At 45.3% G+C, this 21,806-nt stretch overlaps 3 protein-coding genes across 3 annotated transcripts; all 3 read left to right on the top strand.

The window, feature by feature from the left end:
* Positions 1-765: 765 nt before the first annotated feature.
* Positions 766-10,881, top strand: btr12 (bloodthirsty-related gene family, member 12). Its single transcript, XM_086197973.1, has 8 exons — positions 766-861; positions 2,985-3,442; positions 3,781-3,972; positions 4,048-4,143; positions 5,612-5,845; positions 6,637-6,784; positions 8,470-8,496; positions 9,177-10,881. Exons 1-8 carry the CDS (start codon positions 855-857, stop codon positions 9,716-9,718), a joined length of 1,704 nt encoding a protein of 567 aa, XP_086054099.1. The 5' UTR covers positions 766-854; the 3' UTR covers positions 9,719-10,881.
* A 991-nt stretch (positions 10,882-11,872) lies between these two features.
* LOC147238894 (E3 ubiquitin-protein ligase TRIM39) lies at positions 11,873-15,716 on the top strand. Its single transcript, XM_086197981.1, has 8 exons — positions 11,873-12,403; positions 12,501-12,977; positions 13,065-13,479; positions 13,910-14,005; positions 14,152-14,382; positions 14,489-14,636; positions 14,720-14,746; positions 14,825-15,716. The coding sequence occupies exons 2-8, from the start codon at positions 12,544-12,546 to the stop codon at positions 15,376-15,378; spliced, it is 1,905 nt and encodes a 634-aa protein (XP_086054107.1). The 5' UTR covers positions 11,873-12,403; positions 12,501-12,543; the 3' UTR covers positions 15,379-15,716.
* An 843-nt stretch (positions 15,717-16,559) lies between these two features.
* Positions 16,560-20,888, top strand: LOC147238893 (E3 ubiquitin-protein ligase TRIM39-like). Its single transcript, XM_086197974.1, has 7 exons — positions 16,560-16,693; positions 16,943-17,539; positions 18,416-18,508; positions 18,600-18,830; positions 19,110-19,260; positions 19,336-19,362; positions 19,444-20,888. The coding sequence occupies exons 2-7, from the start codon at positions 16,952-16,954 to the stop codon at positions 20,043-20,045; spliced, it is 1,692 nt and encodes a 563-aa protein (XP_086054100.1). The 5' UTR covers positions 16,560-16,693; positions 16,943-16,951; the 3' UTR covers positions 20,046-20,888.
* The last annotated feature ends 918 nt before the right edge of the window (positions 20,889-21,806 follow it).

The following is a 21,806-nucleotide window of genomic DNA, read 5'->3' as shown; positions in this document are numbered from 1 at the left end:
TTTCATCAATATAACATTTTTTTTTTCAGGTAAATTTGGACTTTGGTTATGCACCGTTCTGTTCTGCAGGTGTTTTTTATTATTATTTTTATTTAGAAAATCATTGTCTTTGGTTCTTTTAATACTATTAAAAAATCAAGACTTACTTATAAGAAAATGATGAAAAGTGTCCGACCATTATGTGTTGGTTGGTTCTCTCCCTTTTTTGTTTGGTTGGCATCTTATTTGTTTTGCTTTATGCTACCTTTAAATATTTAATTCTTTATTTCTTTTGAAAAATCCTTACCATGAAATGCCCTAGGATGATTTGTTGATGGCAGATTGTTAGTTGAAAGTTTCATAAAAACATTATTCATTTGTTTGAACTAAAAAAGGGGCATTAGGGAGCTGAGACTCATGCTAGTTAGCTTGATGCAATGGTGGAGGACGGAAAGTGTTGCATTTTGTTTTTGTAATTTGACTTGAAAGAATATGGTAGTTGTTTTTTTGTTGTTTGATCCCAGAAATGTCAATAATTTCAACAATTAAGATCAGATTACAGCCCAGGGGTGGTGGAACTCGTCACTAACAACTTTGACGGTACTCACTCATTCTCGTGGGGCTCAGGCTGGTATCAGGCAGCTCCCTGTTCAACTAAACACACCTGTTGGTCAGTCCAGGGTTTTGCATAACGAGCCGTGGAGGCGTGATAACAAAAGGAGTGTGTATTTTTGAAACCTGGGTGTGTCTGAAACACGACATGGGAAGGGGGGCGGGGCCTTCCCTGGTTTCAGGAAGAGTGTAACACCTGTTGGAGTGTGATTCGTGTCTAAGTACATGAAGTGAAGGACTGGAGTGTCACGTCAGAGAACAAGATGCAGAGTAAGTTCACCAATTTGTACCTCAGGGTTGATCTCCTCTGAATATAAGTTTTTGTGACGATGTTGCTGAGAAAAGATAGAGTTAAAGTCACATTTAGACAAAACTCCGGTGAATACTTTCAGTTCAGAGTCTTCGATCTTTACATTACAGTTACGTGATGGAAGGAAACAAATTTGTTCCTCAGAAATGGGACGCAAGTGCATCAGTGACGCGTGCAGATTTTCAATAGGCCGATTAAAAAATCTCAAAAGATGGTGTGGAGCTGTTCAACCATGAGAAATGTCGTGTACACATGTATTACCAGTGTGTTTTTAAATGTAGATGAAGTGAAGGGTTTATCTTATTATTAATTAACTTTCCTATTTGCATTGATGTTAGGGTTATATATGTTGTGATGTGATGCTCCGGTTCTGTCAGCCTCTCACATGTTGTTAATAGATCCAACTTTTTCTATAAATTGCTCACAACTGCTAAAACTGTTGGGCTCGTGGTATCGGTGGCGGCTGGAGGTCAGGAGGTTTGAGTTGAGCGTCTGGAGGCAAATGAACACGGTGAGTTTGTGGAGTTGCTGTGGTTGTTTTCTGATAAAGCCGAAGCAGGTCGGGGAGGTAGAAGGTCTGGCCTCGCCGCATTCCTCACATTCCTGCTCAGCCCTGGAGAGAATGACGCGTTGAGATCAACTTCCTGTTTGCCGTGAAAAGGTTTTGTGTTCTGTAGTTGTGAAAAAAGATTTACAGCACAAAGCGAAAGGGCTGTTAACGAGTTTCTTAACTAGTGATTGTTTATAAAACATCAAGGAAATGTGATGGATGCTCATCACCATTGCTCAGGACTCCAAAACATGAGGCTCCCCCCCCCCCCAAAATTCAATTTCTGCTATAAATCAGCCAAAAAGCGTCTAGAATCACCAAATGTTTGACACTACTGCTTGGAATGAGTGATTATCAAAATATAGATTGATGATTTTTCTTTCTTTTGACTGATTGGTGAATTATTCAAGCGCCACCTCTTTAAAAATAAAAATATACTGAATTGTGAAACTGACCAATAACGCACTGTTTACGACTTAAAAACTCACATTTTGGCAGGGAAGCAGAGGGAACTACGGGATTTTAGGGCATCCGCACTCACCTTTAGGTATGTGGTGGTATTTATCAAAGGGAATATGTTCAGATTAAGCCAGATTAAGTCACTTTTGCCTCCATGCTCAGCCCTCCCAGTCTCACTGTTGCCGACTCCATCATTGCAGAATATAAAATGACCCACTGGTGCATCAGAGATACACCCTCAACACTTCCTTCTCTCATTTTCAAAAATCAGCAATAATGGAGGAGATGTGTTATGAAAATATCAGAAAGCAAATAAAATGTAAATAGAAACATAAACTCTGTTAAGAACTGGACCACATTTTTGGCTCCGCCCCCATTTCTGTACAGTAAAGCCTCTGAGGCAGGTAAGAGTAAGATTGACGGTTTAAACTGCAGCGGTGAACCTGATAAATTGGCCACTGAGTGTGTGCTTGACACAGATTTGTTTGACAGGTCTTGTGAGAGAGTGTTTTCTAGGTCAGCATATGGAATGACCTCATTATACTAATAATGTTTGTATCCTCCCCTCTGGGACGCTCAGTGGTCTAATTCAAGCGATTACAATGACTGGTGAGAGTCACTGTGGTTTATACTCTTCAGAATAGCAGAAACTCGCTGCTGTGGTAAACCTCAAGAACAGATGGGATTTGATGGCAATAGAACACTGCCAGGACTGTGCGGTCTGGATCAAATTCTCGATCCTGGATATACTTTTAGTGGTGATTTGATGGAAGCGTTTGATGAACTTCCATCAAATTTCATGTGAAACGGTTAAAAGACAAATGTTTCCGCTTGTGGAAATCATCATTTTGATGGTGCTATACTCTATTCTGTACGCACGCAACTTTTGACTGAGGCTGTACCAGCTGGTGTTGCAGTACAATGTGCCTGCAAGGTGTGTCCACAACAGTTCGGATGAAGCCAAAGGTGGAGAGACTGGTCCGCTTGTTCCACACCTTTCCATGTTCCCTGTCAAAACTGAGGAGTACAGAGGGGTCTTTTCTTCGTAGTCAGCAGTCTGCATCTGTCTTCTAGGCTCTCCGGGAGGTCTCTCCGAGGACCAGTTCAGCTGCTCCATCTGCCTGGAGGTCTTCCAGGAACCAGTCTCTACCCCATGTGGTCACAGCTTCTGCAAGGCCTGCTTGCAGGGCTACTGGAACCACAGCAAGAAGTACCTTTGCCCCATGTGCAAGAAAGGCTACTCCAAAAAGCCAGAGATGAGTGTCAACCGGGTTCTGGCTGAAATCTCCTCCCAGTTCCAAGGGTTGATGGTGGCTGGGGGAGCTGGTGGGGGGGCTGGTGGTTCTTCCAGAGGGTCCGTGATGAATCTGAGCTCAGATGCAGTGGGCTCACCAGGGCCTGATACTGGACAGTTTGCACGACCCGGGGACGTTCCCTGTGATGCCTGTATCGGGAGGAAGTTAAAGGCCCACAAGTCTTGTGTGAACTGTCCGGGGTCGTTCTGTGAGACCCACCTCAGGCACCATAGAAAGGTCAGTTTTTGGTTTACTTTCAGGGTAATTAATAAGTACCAAGAGTCTAAAGGAGACTACAAAGGTCGTGGAGGTCATTAAAGGTCATCAGGGTGAAAACAGAAGAAGCCTGAAACTTAGTGGTTGTGACTTTGAAGTCATGGTGTGGTTTGTTAGTCTAACGTTAGCTTTGTACTGCTTACTATTGCAGTTAGGCTTCCAGCATCATCAGAGTGGTTCATTAGTTGAGATGATCTTGATTTACTGTTTCAGTAAATCACATGGGACAATCCCATTGGCTTTTGGTGGAGGAACACGGACATGTCTGTATTCATCTTCTTCCATGTGTGAATTCCCAGGTGAAGTCTTTGACTTCTCACCGTTTGATTGAACCAACATTCCACCTGGAGGAGAAGATCTGTAAGAAACACGAGCGTCTGCTGGAGGTCTACTGCCGTACGGACCACACCTGCATCTGCAAGTCCTGCGTTGAGGCGGGGCATAAATCCCACGACATCGTATCCACTGACCACGAATGGAAGAAGAAGATGGTCTGTTATAGTCACGTATGAGCACTTCATGGGATTGGGAAGACAATCCTGATCTGACTCCTGTCCCCCTTATAGAGTATCCTGGGAAAGAAAAGGTCTGAACTGAAACAGCTGATCAAGGAGAGAGCCAAGAAGCTGGATGAAATCAAACAATCCATCAAGATTATCAAGGTTAGCTGGAACACATAACAGCGTTTTACCGCCTTCGTTACGACTTTGTGACTCCAAGATGCAGAAACAGTCAAAATTTAGCTTGAAGCTAATGGAGACTGATGGCTAACAACAACAAGAAAACTATCCAGAAATGTCAGTTTTCAAACTCTCAAGCCTGTCTTTTTTTATCCAGCCTTATATTCAGTCATATACTTTTATTTGAACTAAAACAAACTGTCACCCTGAAGCTGTTGTTAGCTGTCAATACTTATTAGCTTCAAGCAAAATATACATGGCTGGCTAACATTATTTTCGGCAACTATTTTTTTATGTAGTCTTAGTAATGAGCATATACCCTAACGTGCACTTTAAGCTGCATTCCTAGACACGATCCCTGTTACAAACTCGTCTTTCCGCCAATCTAACGTCAGATTTACCTCCCGTTTCCTTGAAAATCGAAACCCCTTTGGCCAACATGTTGCCCTTCTCAGCCGCAGGCTCTTTAGATCCACATCTGCAGTCGCCCGACTGGTGTGACCAGTCTCCACATTTACATTTAGTTTCCCACACCCAGTTCCTCCTCACAGCCTCGTGTCAAAACTCGCCTACAACACAAATGTTTACTTTTGTTCATATACATGTATTTGTATTAAAAAACTGACTACAGCGGTGATGAACAAATGTCCCAGGTCATCGCTGACTCCCTCTAGATGACATTTTTATCTACCTGCAAGAATACAAAGAGGATTCGGTTACCAGGCTGTGCAAGTCTTTGTGTGTGTGTGTGTGTGTGTGTGTGTGTGTTTACTGTGTAAACATCTGACTGTGTGTGGGCATGTGGGTTCATGTCATAGACAAACTTTGAGATGAAAACATAAAGAGTAAACAGCGTTGAAACATTTAAGATGTAACTACTGGTGGTTTCCTGTGCCACGTAATGGTCTGGTGTGGGGGGGGTAGTCTGTTGGTGGACTGGTGGTGCTGGAAAGATTCATCGTGATGAATCATCCTCGTGATGAGTAGCAGCAGTCGCTCTTCTCGTCCTCAACAAACGTTTGGTTCCCTTGACTGGGCTGATTCCAAAATTACTCTACCATTCATTGTGCTAAGCTAACTAGCATGGGTCGCAGGACAAAAAGCATATTTACCAAAAAGTTGGAGACCTTAGCGACCATACAAGTTCGCTGTAGTGCAACCTTCAGTGTAACGCAAACCTGCAGCTCCTACCTTTTGTCCTTCCCTTTTGGCTGTTAGAGGCTTTTTGTTCTTAACTTCTTCTAGGCTCAAGGGAAGGTGACAGGAGTTCTTCAGAGAACCACGGGAGGATGGAACAGCTGAACTCTGCTCCCAAGTCTGCAGAATTACATAACCAACAAATATGATGTATTTCCAATTCCAGTTGATGCTGAATGACTTTGACTCCTCTGAAGTTGAGCTTAACTGACTTTTCCCCACCTAAACTCTCCTCCTGTGGCCCCTTTGGTAGACCAGCGCTCAGAAGGAGCTGGAGGACAGCTGGCAGGTTTATGCCGAGCTGCAGCGCCTGGTGGAGCAGAGCCAAGCAGAGCTGGTGGAGCTGATCGGCACCAGGCAGCAGGAGGCTGAGCGCCACGCGCAGGAGTTAGCTCGAGGCTTGGAGAATGAACTGAGTCAGCTCAGGAGGCGCAGCAATGAGCTGGATGCCTTCGCACAGACCAAGGACAAAGTGGTCTTCTTACAGGTAGAACCGAGCTGAACACTCCTCTACCAAGGTAGTTCTTTGGGTTTCGTGGTGGCGGTTATGCAAAGTTGCTGATCCAGTTATGGCGGAGATGGAAGTTTGCGGGTCTCAAAGCAGCTGCATTACCTGCATATATAGTAGTTTCACTTCTGCAAAACATACTTGATATGTATTTGGGACACACGGATGAGCTCATTTTGACGAGGAAAGCCCCTGTGACATAATTAGTTCACTCATCAATTACTTACAGAAAACAGCCACTGATTAAGCACCGGCATATCCAGGAGGGAACAATACGCATTCACAAATCTCTCTATATTTCTAATCAACATTATTATGAGTATTAAGTCTACTTCTGACATCATCAAATGCCTCTATGTGAACAGCTGTTGTGGGTCGGTCCCTCGTGCGTTCGTCCCATGTCGATTCTCCCATAAAAAAGAACATCTTTGAAGTGGCTTGGGGTGTTTTTTTATTTTTTTATTTTTTTGCCTGGCAGAAGGGAAGTAATAGCTTCATGTACCTGAACGCAGTATTTGCAGGATCAAAGCTACGAGTGTGACTCATTGTAGTTCGCAGATACACAAACATCCCCTGGTCTCCGTCCACATGAATCATCTCAGTGCTTTTAGAATTCATTGCCAAACCTGCCACAGATTTGAACCAATAAGGAATTCACAAGACGGCACTGAGCTTCTCCCATTTTAGCTCCCCGCTCGAGGGTGGTTAGTGTTCTTCTTCATACACGTTCATTTTATCCCATTTTGACCTTTAACTTCCGGTCCTGGTAGAACCTGAACACGCTGCCGCCTCTACCCGAGCCCACCGATTGGTCGGCGGTCAGCATCAGCACCGACCTCTACCTGGGAACCATCCGCTCGTCCGTCAGCAGCCTCGTTGACAAGTTTCAGGAGGAGCTTAAGAGGCTGTATGGGAAAGGTAAGAGTGAAAGCCTGTCATGCTAAATAAAGGGCCATGTTATAAGATCAACGCTTGGATATAAATGATTGAGTAAAAGTTGAGCAAAAACCAAAGAAACATTTAATATGAGACAGAATCCATGAACAAGTACCAAAACTTGCTGAGGATTTCCTCAAATCCAGCTGGAAAACAACGAACAGGGTTTGTATACTCCTGCAGTGGACTCCCACCACAGTGGCCTTGACCCTTCACCACCAAAAGCTTCTCATCCTTGAGTCCCAGTGGACATTTGTGTCAAATTTGAAGTAAATTCTTCAGGCTTTGTCTGAGACACGGCATCAGACAAAATAGGATAGACGTGAGGTTGCGTTAGCTTTCACCTTTGACCCCTATCAGTTTTCAATTCATCCTCAAGTGCCAGCGGACGTTTGTGCCCAGGTTCAAGAAGATCCCTCAAGCTGTACCACAGATTTGTCAGTCATAGGAGGTGGCGGTGACCTTCACCAGATTTGTAGCAGTTCCCGTGAGGCCTTTCAGAGACACTGCATTAATGGCAAAGGCTTGCCAAAGTATTTTCCTTCATCCTTCAGTCCCAGCGGAGTCTCAGATGAGCGAACTGGAGGTTTCAGCTCATTTCAGCAGAGTACTGACAAAATCTTGGGCAATTTTTTAGATCATTTGTCTTTTTTTTGAATGGTTGTTTTCTATCAGATACATCTAAACCAACACATGCAATTAGCATGTTAAATTCTGGTCATCAGTCTAGGGCAGCACGGTGGAGCAGTGGTCCTCCCTGTGGCCCCCAGCAAGAAGGTTGAGGGTGGAGCCCCGGCTGGAGCACGGGGTCTTTCTGTGTGGAGTCTCCATGTTCTCCCTGTTCCTGCTGGGTTCTCTCTGGTACTCCAGCTTCCTCCACAGTCCAAAGACATCAAGAGGGACCAGGTTAATCCAGACTCTAAATTGACCGTAGGCGTGGCTGGGAGAGCCAATGGTTGTCTGTCTAGATGTGTTGGCCCTGCCATGGACTGGTGACCTGTCCAGGGGGAAGGCTGCTGGGATAGGCTCCACCCCCACCACCCTGAACAGGATAAACGGTAGAAAATGGATGGATGGGTAGGACATCGGTCTAAGTGCTAACTAAATATTAGCACCGTAATATTGGCTGCTTCTGTAACTGCTTTTACTTCAATAAATACTAACAAAATCAACATATCAATCAGAATCAGAATCAGAATACTTTATTAATCCCCGGGGGAGGGGAATTCTGTTGTTACAGTTTTTAAACTTATCCTCGAAAGTACTATAAAAATAAGAAATTACAAATTACCATAATTAGTAAAGTGAAATCTATTGAAATAAGATGCTTTTTTTTGTGTCACTGCATTAAAAAAGGCACATTCAATCACCTCCCTGTAATCCACTTCCTGTGTAAAACCCAAACCGGGGATGTGCGGATCATTAGCACTGTCTACTTCAGCACTCGGGAATAGAAAAGTGACTCATCAGTGCACCAGTCTGCCTCCAGACACTCACGTTCACACATACAAGACAGCGGGACAGATGGAGATAGTGTCGATGCCTCAGCTCATCCGCCGACTGCTGACTGACAGCAGCACATGTCTGGAGCATTCACAGCTCGTCGTGGTTGCAGCCCACGCCGGCCATCTGCTCCGACTCTAACTCTCTCTGTCTCTTCCTTTCAGAGCTGCGGAAGGTGCAGAACTATTCAAGTGAGTAACAAGTTTGCCACCTCACTCGTGGCTGGCGTGACACTGACGACAAGCTACTTTAGAAGAGTGGTAGGCAATAATGTTGAACGTATAATTATCGCAGATGGCCACCAGGTGGTGCCACTTCCGTGTAGGACTCACTGTAGTTGGCGCTGTTGCATTCAGTTCTAGGAATAGCGCGCTGTGGTTGTGTACCTCTGCAGAGTGTGCCTGTCACAGTGACCTTGACCTTTGACCACCAAAAAAGCTCAACCTTGAGTCCCAGTGGACATTTATGCCAAATTTGAGGAAATGGCTTCTGAGCGTTTTTGAGATATAGTGTTAAGGAGAACAGGTTAGATGTCACGTACACGTGACAATGACCTTGACCTTTGACCTCTAAATCTTGTCAAATCTGGTCATTTGCCATGTGCCAAGCTTAGGTTCACAGATATGGTATTAACAAGGATAGGATGGATGTCGCGTTCACGTGAGGTAAAAGTGACCTGGACCTCTGACCTTCGGTCATCAAAATATTTTCAGTTTGTCCTTGAATGTCAGTGGACGTCTGTGCCAAATTTGAGTACATTAGTGAGTCCTGTCACAACAGCACCTTCACTTCTAGGGTTAGGGTATATTTGATTTACTGGCATTCATCTGTGTATTTCTGTCATCCTCATAGTTCTGCTCTGCTCTCCCAGGTGAGGTGATTTTGGACCCTGGCACTGCCCAGAGGAACCTGCTTGTGTCCGATGACGGTCGCCAGGTGAGATATGAAGAGCGCAAATCATCCCACTCTGAAGGCCCAAAACGCTTTAGCCCCGCCCTCTTCGTCCTGGGGAGAGAGGGTCTCAGCTCGGGACGACACTACTGGGAGGTGGACGTGGGGCGCAAAACGGCCTGGACGTTGGGCATGGCCAGCGCCTCGGCCCGCCGCAAGGGTGAGATCAAGCTGAGTCCTGGTGGGGGATACTGGTGCCTGTGGCTGAAGAACGGCGAGGTGAAAGCTCTGGCATCATCCCGGCTGCCTCTAATGCTGCCATCACAACCCAGTAAAGTAGGAATCTTCCTGGATTATGAAGGAGGCCAGATCTCGTTCTACGACGTGAAGGCGCGTCTGCATCTCTTCTCCTTTGCCGATACCTTTAATGAGAGTTTGTACCCCATCTTCAGCCCCTGCCTCGTCCAGGACGGGAAGAACACCTCTCCGCTCATCTTAACCCCGGTTGTTGCGAAGAGCTGAACATCCTTATTTCGTCTCAGATGAAAAATCTTAAATTGTCTTGTAGTTCCACGCTGTTTGGAAAGCACTTTACCTCGAACAAATTGCAATCAATTTTGGCCTTAGAGAGATGTTTTTATGGGGCATTGAGAGAAGGAACCGAATAGTTTTCTTGGATGCTACAAGATATAAATTGTTGTCCAATGAGAGTTTTTAAAGGTCAGATTTTGAACTGTGGTTTTGACCCTGTGTGGCCTCGTTCCGTGAACGGTGACATTCAAGATTCAAGAGATTCAAGATTCAAGAGTGATGCGGTATTTTCAACACTTTAGCTCACTTGATGAATCTTTGTTATCCGCCAACCATGAAGTTTTAAAGATTAAAGTGATGACTTGATTTGAAGATGTTAAAGAAACATGCTAATTTTGGAGGGAGAAATGCTCTTGTCCTTAAACCTTAGAGACCCACGCTAGTTAGCTTAGCACAGTGAATAGGAGTGGGAGGTAGGTGTTAGCGTACCTCCGTCAGACACCAACATATGGAGCCAGCTTTTGGAATTTTGTAAAAGATGAATATGCACTCATTAGCCTGAGGTAGAGGCTGATTTTGTGTGTTATTTGGTATCTGGACATGCGGAATCTCATGGAACCCTGCTGAATCAGCAGTGGCACGTTATTTAGCTTCCTAGCCTGCTAGCTTGTTTGTACTAACACACTGTCCTCTTTTGGTGCCAGCACAAGCACACAACTAGAATCCTGTCAAAGTGATTGTTTCTTTAGTGATCTCATGATCTTGAAGGGCGAGTGCTAACACTTCCCATCCACTAGCATTCGATGTGCTAAGCTAACTAGCATGGGTCTCAGCTCTGGGAATGATAGACAATGAGTGTATTTCCTGAAAGGTTTTGTGTGTAGTTTTTGATGACAAAGGATTTTTTTTGTATATAATGTACCACTGTGGACCCAGAATTGCTCCACAGGCCATATTTTGTATTGTTCAGATGACATTTCTGTTTTTGTACTGTCAATCTGAACATATTCAATAAAGATAACTTTATGTGACCCTTTCAGTCAGCGCTGTAATCAAGCTGCTGTGGATGTGACCTATATTACACTGCTGCTATTCTCTGTAGGCCTGAAGCCTTTGGAGCTCACAGTACCACAGTCAGGGGGTATAAATTTGTATCTGGGGTAAAATGAGAGGGCGGGGGTGATGGGGGTATATTTTGGGTCCTAGGTGAGTGTTGGAGGGGGGTCTTGTACATGACTGTGGTCCCAGGCTGTCTCATGTGTCAGTGTGGAGGGGAGCCTCGAGGCAGCTGCTCTCTGGTGAGTGTTTCTCCTCATCCTCCATTAATTTCTCTGCAGTCACATCTGCCTCTTCTCCACGCAGTCTCTCAGGAGTGCACTGTTTGCTTTTGAAAAATTGTGTTTGCAGAAGTGTTGTGCGCCGCCGTGACACGGGTTTGTCCTGAGAAACAATTTGCATTTGGAGGAGGGAGGTGGCCACACTCATATTTTTGGAAACGTGTTAAGCTGGTCTGTCATGAATAGCCGCAGCAGGCCTCAGGAGAAGGACGGCTCGGCTTCTAAATCACTTAAGATTAAATTCTGTTGATAAAAATACCGGTTTAAAAAGCCTTGTACGTTGAGATTGAAGTCAAAGATTCAGGCTTTTTTTTTAAGAAGGTTACAAGTGAATATGTAGAGATGTGAAATGATACTGCGTGACAGCTCTACTTCACATCTGTGTTACGACACATCTGTTTCATAAAGCAGTTTTAAGGTGGTCCCAAGGCTCAGGAACCCTCTTGGCTCAGTGAAACCTTGGGGACTGTTCCCAATCAATACTGTCATGACATTGTGTTCTCACAAGAGGGCACAAATGTATTCATTGTGAAACTGCACTCAGGCTGGACTTGAGAATATTTCAGGCATGACTGTGAACACTTAGTAGTAATCATAGAAGTAATCATAATTGTAAATGAAAAGTTTGTCAACACCCCTGAGGAACGAGTGGGCTTTTTTCTTTGTTTATGTCTCAAAATAACAAGATGTCTCCCCTTATCACCTGTTAGCGGCATGAGCAGTGAGGCTTAATCCATGTAGCACCTTTCAAACGGATTCCAGTGTGATTTATGAGTAACTCAAGACACTGAGAGCAGCAATAAACAAAGGCACAGACAACAAAACACACAGAAGGATCAAAGGAGGGAAAATATCTAGAAATGTATATGAGAGTCATGAAACTGTTAACTCATTATCTGGAGAAAATGAACTCTATTTCTTGATAAAACTGTAACCATGAAACCAGCCAGTGTTCTCTTGCGATAATGAAGTAATTGAGTCCTGATATGGAGATGAAGGCAGCAGTAAAGTAAATCCAGCTGTTCAACTTTGTGTCAACTTCCACCCTTGGTTCAGTTTGATCGACAGTCTCAAAGGCCCCACTGAGACAACGCTGTTGGGTGTAGTTTAGTTTGAAATAGTAAAAAAACTGTAACTACTTCAGTCACACACTCAAAACTAGAAGTACCAGTGTGAAGGGCGCAAATGCCTGAGACAACTGCGTACCTTTCAGTGAGTTTTAAATCCTTTCATACTCTTGGTTCATCAAAGCTGCAATTCTGGACTCTTCAGCACCGAATCGGAACCTTCGAGGGACACTGTCAAGAGTCTACACTACTGTTCTCGTCTCCATTTCTGAGTGTGTATTTGGCTTCAGTGCTTTCCTTTGTAGATCTGCATGTAAATGAATTTAAATGAAGTGACGCCATCTAACTCTGGCGACCTCGATATCACAGCAGGTTTGACGCCCCACTGCAAAGCTGGTCGCTTGCGCTGAAAATGACGCTGCCTCTTCGCCGTGCAGGAATGGCTGCCACTGGGAACCTTTCTGAAGAGCAGGTGCACTGCTCCATCTGTCTTGACGTCTTCACCAACCCCGTGTCCATCCCCTGTGGACACAACTTCTGCCAAAGCTGCATTCTGGGATACTGGAAAACCAGTCCACTGTACCAGTGTCCTATGTGTAAGAAGTCCTTCTACAAAAGACCAGATATCAGCGTCAACACTGTCCTGAGGGAGATCGCAGAGCAGTTCAAGGAGATTAGGATTCGAGGTGTCGAAGGGAAGCTGAGAAGAGGCGAGGAAGAGGAGACCGAAATGGAGAGGCGAGGGAGAAAGGAGGATGAAGAGAGGCTTCTAGAGAGAGACCAGATGAAACAGCTTCTCGAAGAGTTGAAAGAGAAACAAGAGGGGGACAGGCAGAGGAAAGCAGCGTCCAACCGGCAGGAGGAGCTCCCACCGCTCATCCCCCCAGTGTCAGCCCCCCAAGCTTCCCCTCTGCCTCCCCCGAGGTTCAACAGCCAATCTACAGCACAGACTCAACCACCGCCACCAGTGCCCCAAACATCACCCCCTCCATCCCCTCAAATATCCGCCTCTCCAGACCCCGAGGCTCCTTCACTCCTACCCACCTCCTGGGAGGATGTCCTCTGTGACGTGTGCCTGGGTGACGGCAGGCCGAAAGCTATCAAGTCCTGTCTGGTATGTCTGACTTCCTACTGCGAGGAACACCTTAAGTCTCACGCCGCCCGCTTCACCAAACACAAGCTGATGGAGCCCGTTGCCAACATGGAGGACAGGATGTGTCCAAAACACGAAAGACTCCTGGAACTCTTCTGTAAGAAGGACCAGACCTGTGTGTGCGTCCTCTGTACCGAGACGGATCACAGGGCGCACTACACCGTCCCTGTGGAGCGAGAGTGGACGGAGAAGAAGGTGAGTGGTCCCCCTGCGCAGAGGTAGGCAGACCACTTGGGTGGGGACACCCTTTTGAACCTTTGTACTACTTTTGAGGTAAGAAATGTACCTCCTTCTGAAGGTCTTAAGACCAAAGAACGTGTGTTGTTCTGAGCTTCCTCGGGTTCACTCAGTCGAAATATTTATCAGTGATCATGAAGCAGAACGACATCATACAGAGGACACAACTTTGAAGAAAGACAACTTTTAGGAAATGCTCTTCCTTGTCCATCTTCCCTCCTCCTTTGCATTCTTTGTGTGATGTAATTGTGAGGAAACTCCCCTCACGTTTGGTGTGAACCTGACTTTAAGGTTGAATCTGTCTCTATAACAAAGATACTTGCTGTTCCATGTGAATTGGTGGCTGGTCAGTGTTGCTCACTACTGCATGTCCCTCCATGCGCTGCAGGCCCAGCTGAAGAGGACAGAAATAGACGTCCAACAGATGATCCAGGAAAGAGTGAAGAAGGTGGAGGAGATCAAACAATCAGTGGAACTCAACAAAGTAACAGAGTTAACCCTGGTCACATGGTTTTAGATTGTGCAAATGCACTGGCTTCAGTTCTGCATTATCCTCAGATGAGCAGTAAAGCCATTAAAACTGCAGACAGGAACGTACATTTTGGATTTCAGAATTTGATTTGTTTCCAGGCCAGCACTCAGCAAGAGATTGAGGACAGCATGCAGGTCTTCTCTGAACTGGTACGGTCCATCCAGAGGACTCAGGCTGACCTGGTTCTGACCATCGAGGAGAAGCAGAAGCAGACAGAGAGGTGGGCTCAGAACCTTGTGTCGGAACTAGAGGAGGAAATTAACAAGCTAAAGAGGAGGTATATGGACCTGGAGAACATGGCTCGGACAGACCACATTCACTTCCTGAAGGTAAATCATCACAAAGGATAGAAGGAAAAACTGCACTTCAAGTTGCTAGTAAGCCATTTTGACACGTCCCTCTCTATTTCATGTCTTGCTCTGTGTGGCTGCGTAGAACTTCCCAGCTCTGAGCACTACCCCACCTGTTAAAAACTGGTCTGAGACCAGAGTTCCCACTGACATTTGTGTGGGCTTGATCAGAAGAGCTGTGACCAGACTGGAGGCGACCATAAATGAAATGACAGAGAACCTTGCTGACAGTGGTATGATTTTATTTCCCATTCCAATATAATGTCTTGAAATTGTTGACGTGAAATAAGAGTATTCTGTCTTTTGTCTTTTACAGAAATAAAAAAGATTCTCAAATACTCAGGTAAAGTTTTTCCTTTTTTGTTTGCATTTTTATGCATATTCCCCCTCAGCAGAAACATCCTTAACTGTGTTTCTACAGAGGACGTGACTCTGGACCCCGACACCGCGAACCCTTGGTTGCAGCTTTCTCAGGACAGACGCCAAGTGAGACACTTGGGGGCGTGGCAGGACCTCCCAGACCACCCGGAGCGCTTCGACACAGTGGTGATTGTCTTGGGCCGTGAAGGTTTCACTTCAGGAAGACATTACTGGGAGGTTCAGGTAGGGGAGAAGGACGACTGGTACTTGGGCCTGGCCAGGTCTTCTGTCAACAGAAAGGGCAGGATATCTGTGAGCACCACCCAAGGCTACTGGGCTCTGGCCATGAAGAAAGGCCAAGGGTACCGAGTGTCAACATCCCCGCCGTTACTGCTCACCCTTGACCCCAAACCCAAGAGAGTGGGTGTTTATGTGGACTACGAGGAGGGCCAAATATCATTTTATGATGTGAGGGCTCGGACTCACATTTATACGTTCAAGGACAAGTTTACAGAGAAGATTCTTCCCTTCTTCTACCTGTACTGCTGCGACAAAGCCTCGGATACCTTCGTGATCTACCCGGCGCATGAGAAGAGCCTGATTAAGCAAAGCTAAAATTGGTTTTAGAGTAGAATGAAGCTAACGCATTTGTAAAGGTTCCACAAAGTCTCAGAAGAAGAGTTTTGTGTCACGTTTTAGCTGAGCGTTTGAACATCACATCATATAACTTGTGTGTTATAAATATGAGTCAACAGCCGTCAGACAGTTAGCTTAGCCTAGCTTTAAGAGGAGGAAAAGGGGGGCAGCAGTGGTGGAAAACCTCTAAAATACCACAAAAGCATGACGTAGAAATGTAGAAATGTAGAAAATGGAAGGTTTTACCTTTCCTCTGCGACTGATGTTCTAAAGGTTGTTTTCAAGAGAAGCATCCTCAGGGTTTAGGAGAATAAATGTCGTTGGTGTTGTTCTTGCATTCATGTCTCCTGGCTGATTTGATCACAAGCGGATCGTACGAGGTCCAGGTGTGGATGCACAAAAGACACACTGATGACACATGTAGGCCTTTCCAACCAACAGAACAGGGTCCTCCACCCTTCACAAACCTTATTTGAGCCATTCAAAGCGTGGCCACCTACAATTTCTTTTTTCCAGAACATTCAGATCACCACAGCAAGAACCGCAAAATTCATGAGGCCTCACTAATGGACGGGGAACAGGTTCCATGCCGTTCAAGAACCTTAGTTTGAAGTGTTCTGAGCAGTCTTGCACCTCCTTACACTGAGTATTCTTCTGTTCCTGCAGCTCATCTGATTTGGGGTTCAGAACTTTTACATGTTTGAACTGGTAGTTCTCCAGTTGATGTGTACGGTCTGAAAAAAACTTCACCTACACCTCTTTGTGCTTCATGTCTGTAGAAAAAGAATTGCTTTATAATATTTAGTATTTTGATTCATGATGCTAATACACCTGCCTGGCAAACTGGATTTGTTGGACTGAACTGACTGATACTCTCAGAGAAGTTCTCATGAAACTCTAATTATTCCTGAGGTTGGAGTTGTGTTGAACTTTGTATTCTTTTTCCTGGAAGCACAGGAAGTGTGTTGCTGCCTCCTGCTGGTTGAAAACAAAAGCACATTTCATCTTTGCAAACAGAAAAAGGAGATCCAACCAGACACAATCACAACAGACACACATGGAGACGCAGTCTGAGGTCAACTGTCTTCCTGGGTACATTTTAAGTTTCGTTTTCAGGAAAATTATGTCACTTGGCCACGCCCCTTACAGGGAAGCTGCCACAAAGACAGAGTTGGTCTTTAACCACATCCGTGAAAGACATGACAAGAACAGAAATGCGCATTTGGACAACACACAAACTTGAACTTGAAAGACGATTCAGCCTCAGGAATTAACGGAGACCTACAAGGGACTGGTGAGTTGCTGCTTCGTTCCGTGTCAAAACACAGAAGTTTTAGAGAGAAGTATAGTTAGAAGTGTAGTCCACCAAACAATTCTGAGACCTGAGTCATCGGGAGAGGCCAGATTTGTGTTAGGACCAGTCTAAAAATGCACTTCATTCTTCAGTCGTCAATTCATGAAATCAAAACATGATCTCACGTCAGTATGAATGAGTCACGATGTACACAAAAACCACTCAAATGATATCAACTTGATCCTGCAGAGGGTCAGCATGTCATCGCTTGGGGTTCTGGCCTCACTGGCAGAGGATCACTTCCTGTGTTCCATCTGTGAGAGCGTCTTCAGCGACCCTGTCACCACACCGTGTGGTCACAGCTTCTGCAAGATGTGCCTCAGCAAGCTCTGGGACTCGAACGAGCTGTGTCACTGTCCCGTATGTAATAAAAGATTCTACGAGAGGCCGGAGATCTCCACCAATGCACTCATCGAGGAGATCTCAGTCCAAATAAAGAGGAGAAAGCTTGAGGTGCCTGTTGATGGTGATGCTGCTGCTGAGCCATGGCAGGTGAAGTGTGACATTTGCTCGGATGTCAAGTTCAAGGCCACCAAGTCCTGCCTGGTGTGTCTGACGTCGTACTGCGTGTCTCACCTGGAGCCTCACGGGAGAGTTCCTTCACTGATGAGACACAAGCTGATGGAGCCAGTGGAGAACCTGGAGGAGAGGGTGTGTGTGGAGCACGGGAAGCTCCTGGATATCTTCTGCAGGGACGAGGGGGTCTACATCTGTCTGCTCTGCAGTGAACTGGACCACAAGGACCATGATTGGGTGCTTGTTGAAGAGGAGGGGGCTCTGCAGAAGGTAGTGGACCCTCGCTTACCCTCGCCTTTTTAGCTAGACGAGCTAGCTAGTAGAGACATATGAGCTACTTCCATAGTGAGTGACGTGTAGCATCAGCAGGGTGGGGCAGCTTCCCTACCTGCTCTACTGGCTCCATTTGTTCTACTCTGCAGCACAAACACACATTTAAAGAATGGACACAACACTGACGTGTGTAAAAACACACCTTTAAAAATGATTGAAATAATCACCTGTGTGTGTCAGAGGTTACATCAGACAGACAAGCAAATTATCCCTGTTTAAAATTGTTCCATCAATGTACGTCCGTATTGCTACAGGTCCCTGAGCAGCTCATGTCTCTCTTTTGTCTGCTGAGGCGCTGGGTGTCCTCACAAGTATGGGAATGAATGAATGTTCCTTTCTCATCAGAGACACGCTACTGAATCACCATCAGATCCACGTCTCTTTCCGAACAAAGCTCTCTCTCTGGTTCTTTAGGTGTTAACTCATCATCGGGTATTTTGAGCTTTAGGAAACTGCTGAGCCAGCAACAGGGAGGAGTCAGTTAGCCCCTAGGAACATTTCTAGCCCCCCACCCCCACCTCAGTTCCTGGAGCAAAACTATAAACATCTATTTAAGAGATGTTTGATTGTTGTCATCAAAAGTTTAAAAACCCCAGCTGTCCATCGACCCATCTGAGTGACCAACTGGCAAGAAACAAACTCTCAGACTTTGGACGTAAAATATGTGGGTTCATAGATAAAACTTGAACGAGCAACCAAAGTTGTGGGTTTGCATTGATACACGTTAGTGACATTTGTTTTGCAGTGTTTTGGATTTCAGTGTTGATGCTTAAATAGTTCCATATATACTGAAAGTACTACTTCATATTTTAGGGAAATATTGAAGCCAAAACAGCAAAAATTCAACAGATGATTCAGGACCGAATGGAGAAGCTGACAGAGTTGAGAGACACAACAAAGATCAGCGTGAGTACTGAGGGACGCTTGTACAAGTACGCAGTTCATAGGTTCATTCCCATTTCAATTGAAACGTCTTCATTCTTTACTCTAATTTCAGGAGACACACAAAGAGCTAAATAATAGTGATGATCTATTCACTATTCTCATGACTCATGTGCAAGAAATGCAAACAAAATCCAGAGCGAATATCGAGGAAAAGCTGAGAACGTCTCAGGGGAAGGACGAAGCGCTGATTGCAGCGCTGCAGCAGGAAACCGCCGCACTACAGCGGGATCAACTGGAACTGCAGGAACTTTCTCACAGTGATGACCACTTTAAAGTTCTGCAGGTCAGTGAATGCCGAAAAGGAGGTATCCTAACACTTATCACTCATTGTGCTAAGCTAACTATTCCATTCACACTTGAGAAACCTTTCAGGTGATGATTAAAAAAAATCACACTGAATTTTTTTGACCGTTTCATAAATTTGAAGGTAATTTATGATTAAAAGACACTTTTAAGAACCTGTTTCGTGTGACAAGGTAATCAGTTTTCATGGTCGTGAATGGTCTAATTTGATAGAAATAACAGATACAGATGCCAATCATGGTTGTGCGACTCTCTCCAGACTTTCCAGGCTCTAAGCGACCGCACACACCACATGGAAGACTGGTCCAGGACCAGGGTTTACTCAGACGTGTGTGTGCAGGAACTGAGGAGTGCCATGTCTGATCTTGTGGACACTTTTCAAGCGAAGCTGAAGCATCTGACAAACAGAGGTATGGATCTTCTGCTCCCTTGAAAATGGCTGTGTTTTTTATGTTTTCCTTGATGGGGTTTTTATCCTGTTTCAGAACTGACCAAAATGAGACAGTATAAGGGTGAGTTGATTAATCCATCAACTTGGTTTTTGTCCCAGTTGACAAAATTCTGTTGTAATTCCAACCTGATTATGTTCTCAGAGTCAGTGTGCTTCGACCCAACAACAGCTGGTTGCAACCTTGTGGTGAACGAAGCTGGTAAACGCCTGAAGTACCGCAAAGACATGAGCCCCCTCTTTTCTGACGACTCAGACATATTTGACCGTCCGATGATTTTAGGCACAAAGGGCTTCACCTCTGGACGCCACTACTGGGAAGTCCAAGTAGGCCTAAGAAATGACTGGGATGTTGGTCTTGCCAAGAAAACGGTAAACAGGAAGGGGCAGGTGTGCCTGAAAAAAGAAAATGGCTTCTTTGCCATTGGAAAGAGGGGTTTCGATTACCAAGTTCACTGCACGCCCTACACAGGTCTTAACCTGTGTCCCAGGCCAAGAAATATTGGCGTTTACGTGGACTATGAGGAAGGCAGAGTCTCTTTCTATGACGTCACTCAGAAGTTGCATATTTTGTCTTTTGCTGGAGAATCGTTCACAGAGGAAATATTCCCATACTTCTATCTGTTCAGCAAATCAAAGAAATCAGAGCCTTTGATAATAAGCCCTATGTATGATCGAGAATTGATCCGAGCGTACATTCGTTCTCTTGGACAAGCGAAACCGCAATCAGCTTCAACTGGGGAATAAAAAGGTACGCTAAAATCCCTCCTTCCGCTCTCACCGAGTGATAGTCCGATGACAACAGGAAAGTTGGAAAGAGCAGAAGGATCCAGAAGCTCGGCCGAACCACAGAAGGTTCACTTCTGATGCTTTTGCAAAGCCGTACTGCGCACCCTTTTTCTCTGGGGACTCTGCTATTCACGCTGCGGTGGGACAGGATTCTTTCAACCACTCATCCATGGTTCCATCCATGTTTTAGCAAGTTGGGCATCATGCTGATTGTAGTTTTGGTGGAGAGTTTTGAGGGCAAGCAGCAGACTGATTACCCCTGACATCGTTGTGTGTTCCCCTGAGGATACCAGGGTGGGGTTGTGGCTTGAGGCCTATTCAGGGTTTTCTTGGGCCATTTTTCAGACGTATATTTCACAGGATTGTTATGGTGCTCCTGACCTTTTCTTTGATGAGCTGAAAGTAATGCAATATTGCAAAAAAGAGTCCAGTTCTACTGCGAGGTGCTGCCATTTCAAATACTTAGGATAGTTTTTCTGGTGACGGAGGGGCTCGAGGGTGTGATTGAATTAAATGTACTGTAACCAATATGGTTACATAGTAAATGCAAAAAGTATTGAAATCTATTATTAAAGGTTTACATTACCAGGTTACCGCTAAAAAACATATGAAACTACTGCAGTACTCTTGAGTTTATTTCAGCCGTGACTGTGCAGGTCTACACAGATGAAAACATGAATTCAATAAATTCAAAGAGTTGCTCATCAGGTCAACGTTTAATGAAGCACAGAATAATGTCATGTTGTGGTATGTTGGTTTTAATAGATCTCTTTGTATGGGATTCATTTATGAGAATAAAGTATGAACCATGCATAAACATTTGTGTTGGCATGATGACTGAAACAAACATGGGGGCTTGCTACTTGCCCTAAAAGGGGCAGGAGAGTTAAACAGAGACAGGGACATTTCATCGCGGCTTCATCAGGTCTTTCTGGGTTTAGAGCATCCAGGAAATAACCAGTCCACCAGCGTCAGCCTCACTTACAGAAGCTGTCAGTGGGTCAAAGGAGTCCAGAAGGGGCAAAGACATGAGAGTAACAACTCAGTGGGACCCTGGACAAAGACGTGCTGGGATCCACGTGAGTGTCCTATTTTACTGGTCTGCTATTCGTCATGGTTGTAGGTCTTTATCAAACGTGCGCTGCTGTCTAGAGCTGAAGATCAACGTCATCACGGTGGTTGAACTACGGTGAAAACAACAGATTTCTAGAGACACGAGGAGACGTATTTGATGCCGTCTCTTCTGACGGATCCGTCCATTTTACTTTAAAGTTCTTCATTTCACAGGAACGCCGCTTCTTAACTTGTTTGGTTGGTGACAGAAAACTGGAAGCAGAAGGAAGTGTGATTGCGGCCAGCTGTGAGGGTGTGTTGCTACTCACTGCACTGGAAATGGACATAAAGCCTTCCTCCCAGTTCATGTTCATGAGGACAGTCATGCAATGAAATGGCGTAATCCAGGCCTCTAATGAAACCCATCCAACCACCACATGCCGGTGCCTCACCTGAGGCAGAGGTTTTAGCACCTGGAGCCGTCCCCTGTGATTTCTGCTCGGCGAAACAAGCAGCGGTCAAGTCCTGCGTGGTGAGCCTGGCCTCATATTGTCGCGCTCATCTGGAGCCTCATTACCAGGCTGAAGAGCCTCCTCATCAGTGTGGAGAGGAACCTGGAGGACTCTCTATGCAGGCTGCACGCAAAGCAGTTGGACAGGTTTTGCA

This window comes from Aulostomus chinensis, chromosome 24 (genome assembly GCF_037954235.1).
Source record: "Aulostomus chinensis isolate RoL2024-O1b breed Wild chromosome 24, RoL_Achi_v1.0, whole genome shotgun sequence".
Classification (NCBI taxonomy): domain Eukaryota; kingdom Metazoa; phylum Chordata; class Actinopteri; order Syngnathiformes; family Aulostomidae; genus Aulostomus; species Aulostomus chinensis.
This window is presented reverse-complemented; position numbering and strand designations above follow the sequence as displayed.

Coding starts and splice junctions, on each gene's coding strand:
- btr12 (XM_086197973.1), top strand. Junction 5,846..6,636: donor ACAAAGTGGTCTTCTTACAG/GTAGAACCGAGC, acceptor CGGTCCTGGTAG/AACCTGAACACGCTGCCGCC. Junction 6,785..8,469: donor TAAGAGGCTGTATGGGAAAG/GTAAGAGTGAAA, acceptor TCTTCCTTTCAG/AGCTGCGGAAGGTGCAGAAC.
- LOC147238894 (XM_086197981.1), top strand. CDS start 12,544: ATGACGCTGCCTCTTCGCCGTGCAGGAATGGCTGCCACTGGGAACCTT. Junction 14,006..14,151: donor AATCAGTGGAACTCAACAAA/GTAACAGAGTTA, acceptor ATTTGTTTCCAG/GCCAGCACTCAGCAAGAGAT. Junction 14,383..14,488: donor ACCACATTCACTTCCTGAAG/GTAAATCATCAC, acceptor GTGGCTGCGTAG/AACTTCCCAGCTCTGAGCAC.
- LOC147238893 (XM_086197974.1), top strand. CDS start 16,952: ATGTCATCGCTTGGGGTTCTGGCCTCACTGGCAGAGGATCACTTCCTG. Junction 18,509..18,599: donor GAGACACAACAAAGATCAGC/GTGAGTACTGAG, acceptor CTCTAATTTCAG/GAGACACACAAAGAGCTAAA. Junction 18,831..19,109: donor ACCACTTTAAAGTTCTGCAG/GTCAGTGAATGC, acceptor GACTCTCTCCAG/ACTTTCCAGGCTCTAAGCGA.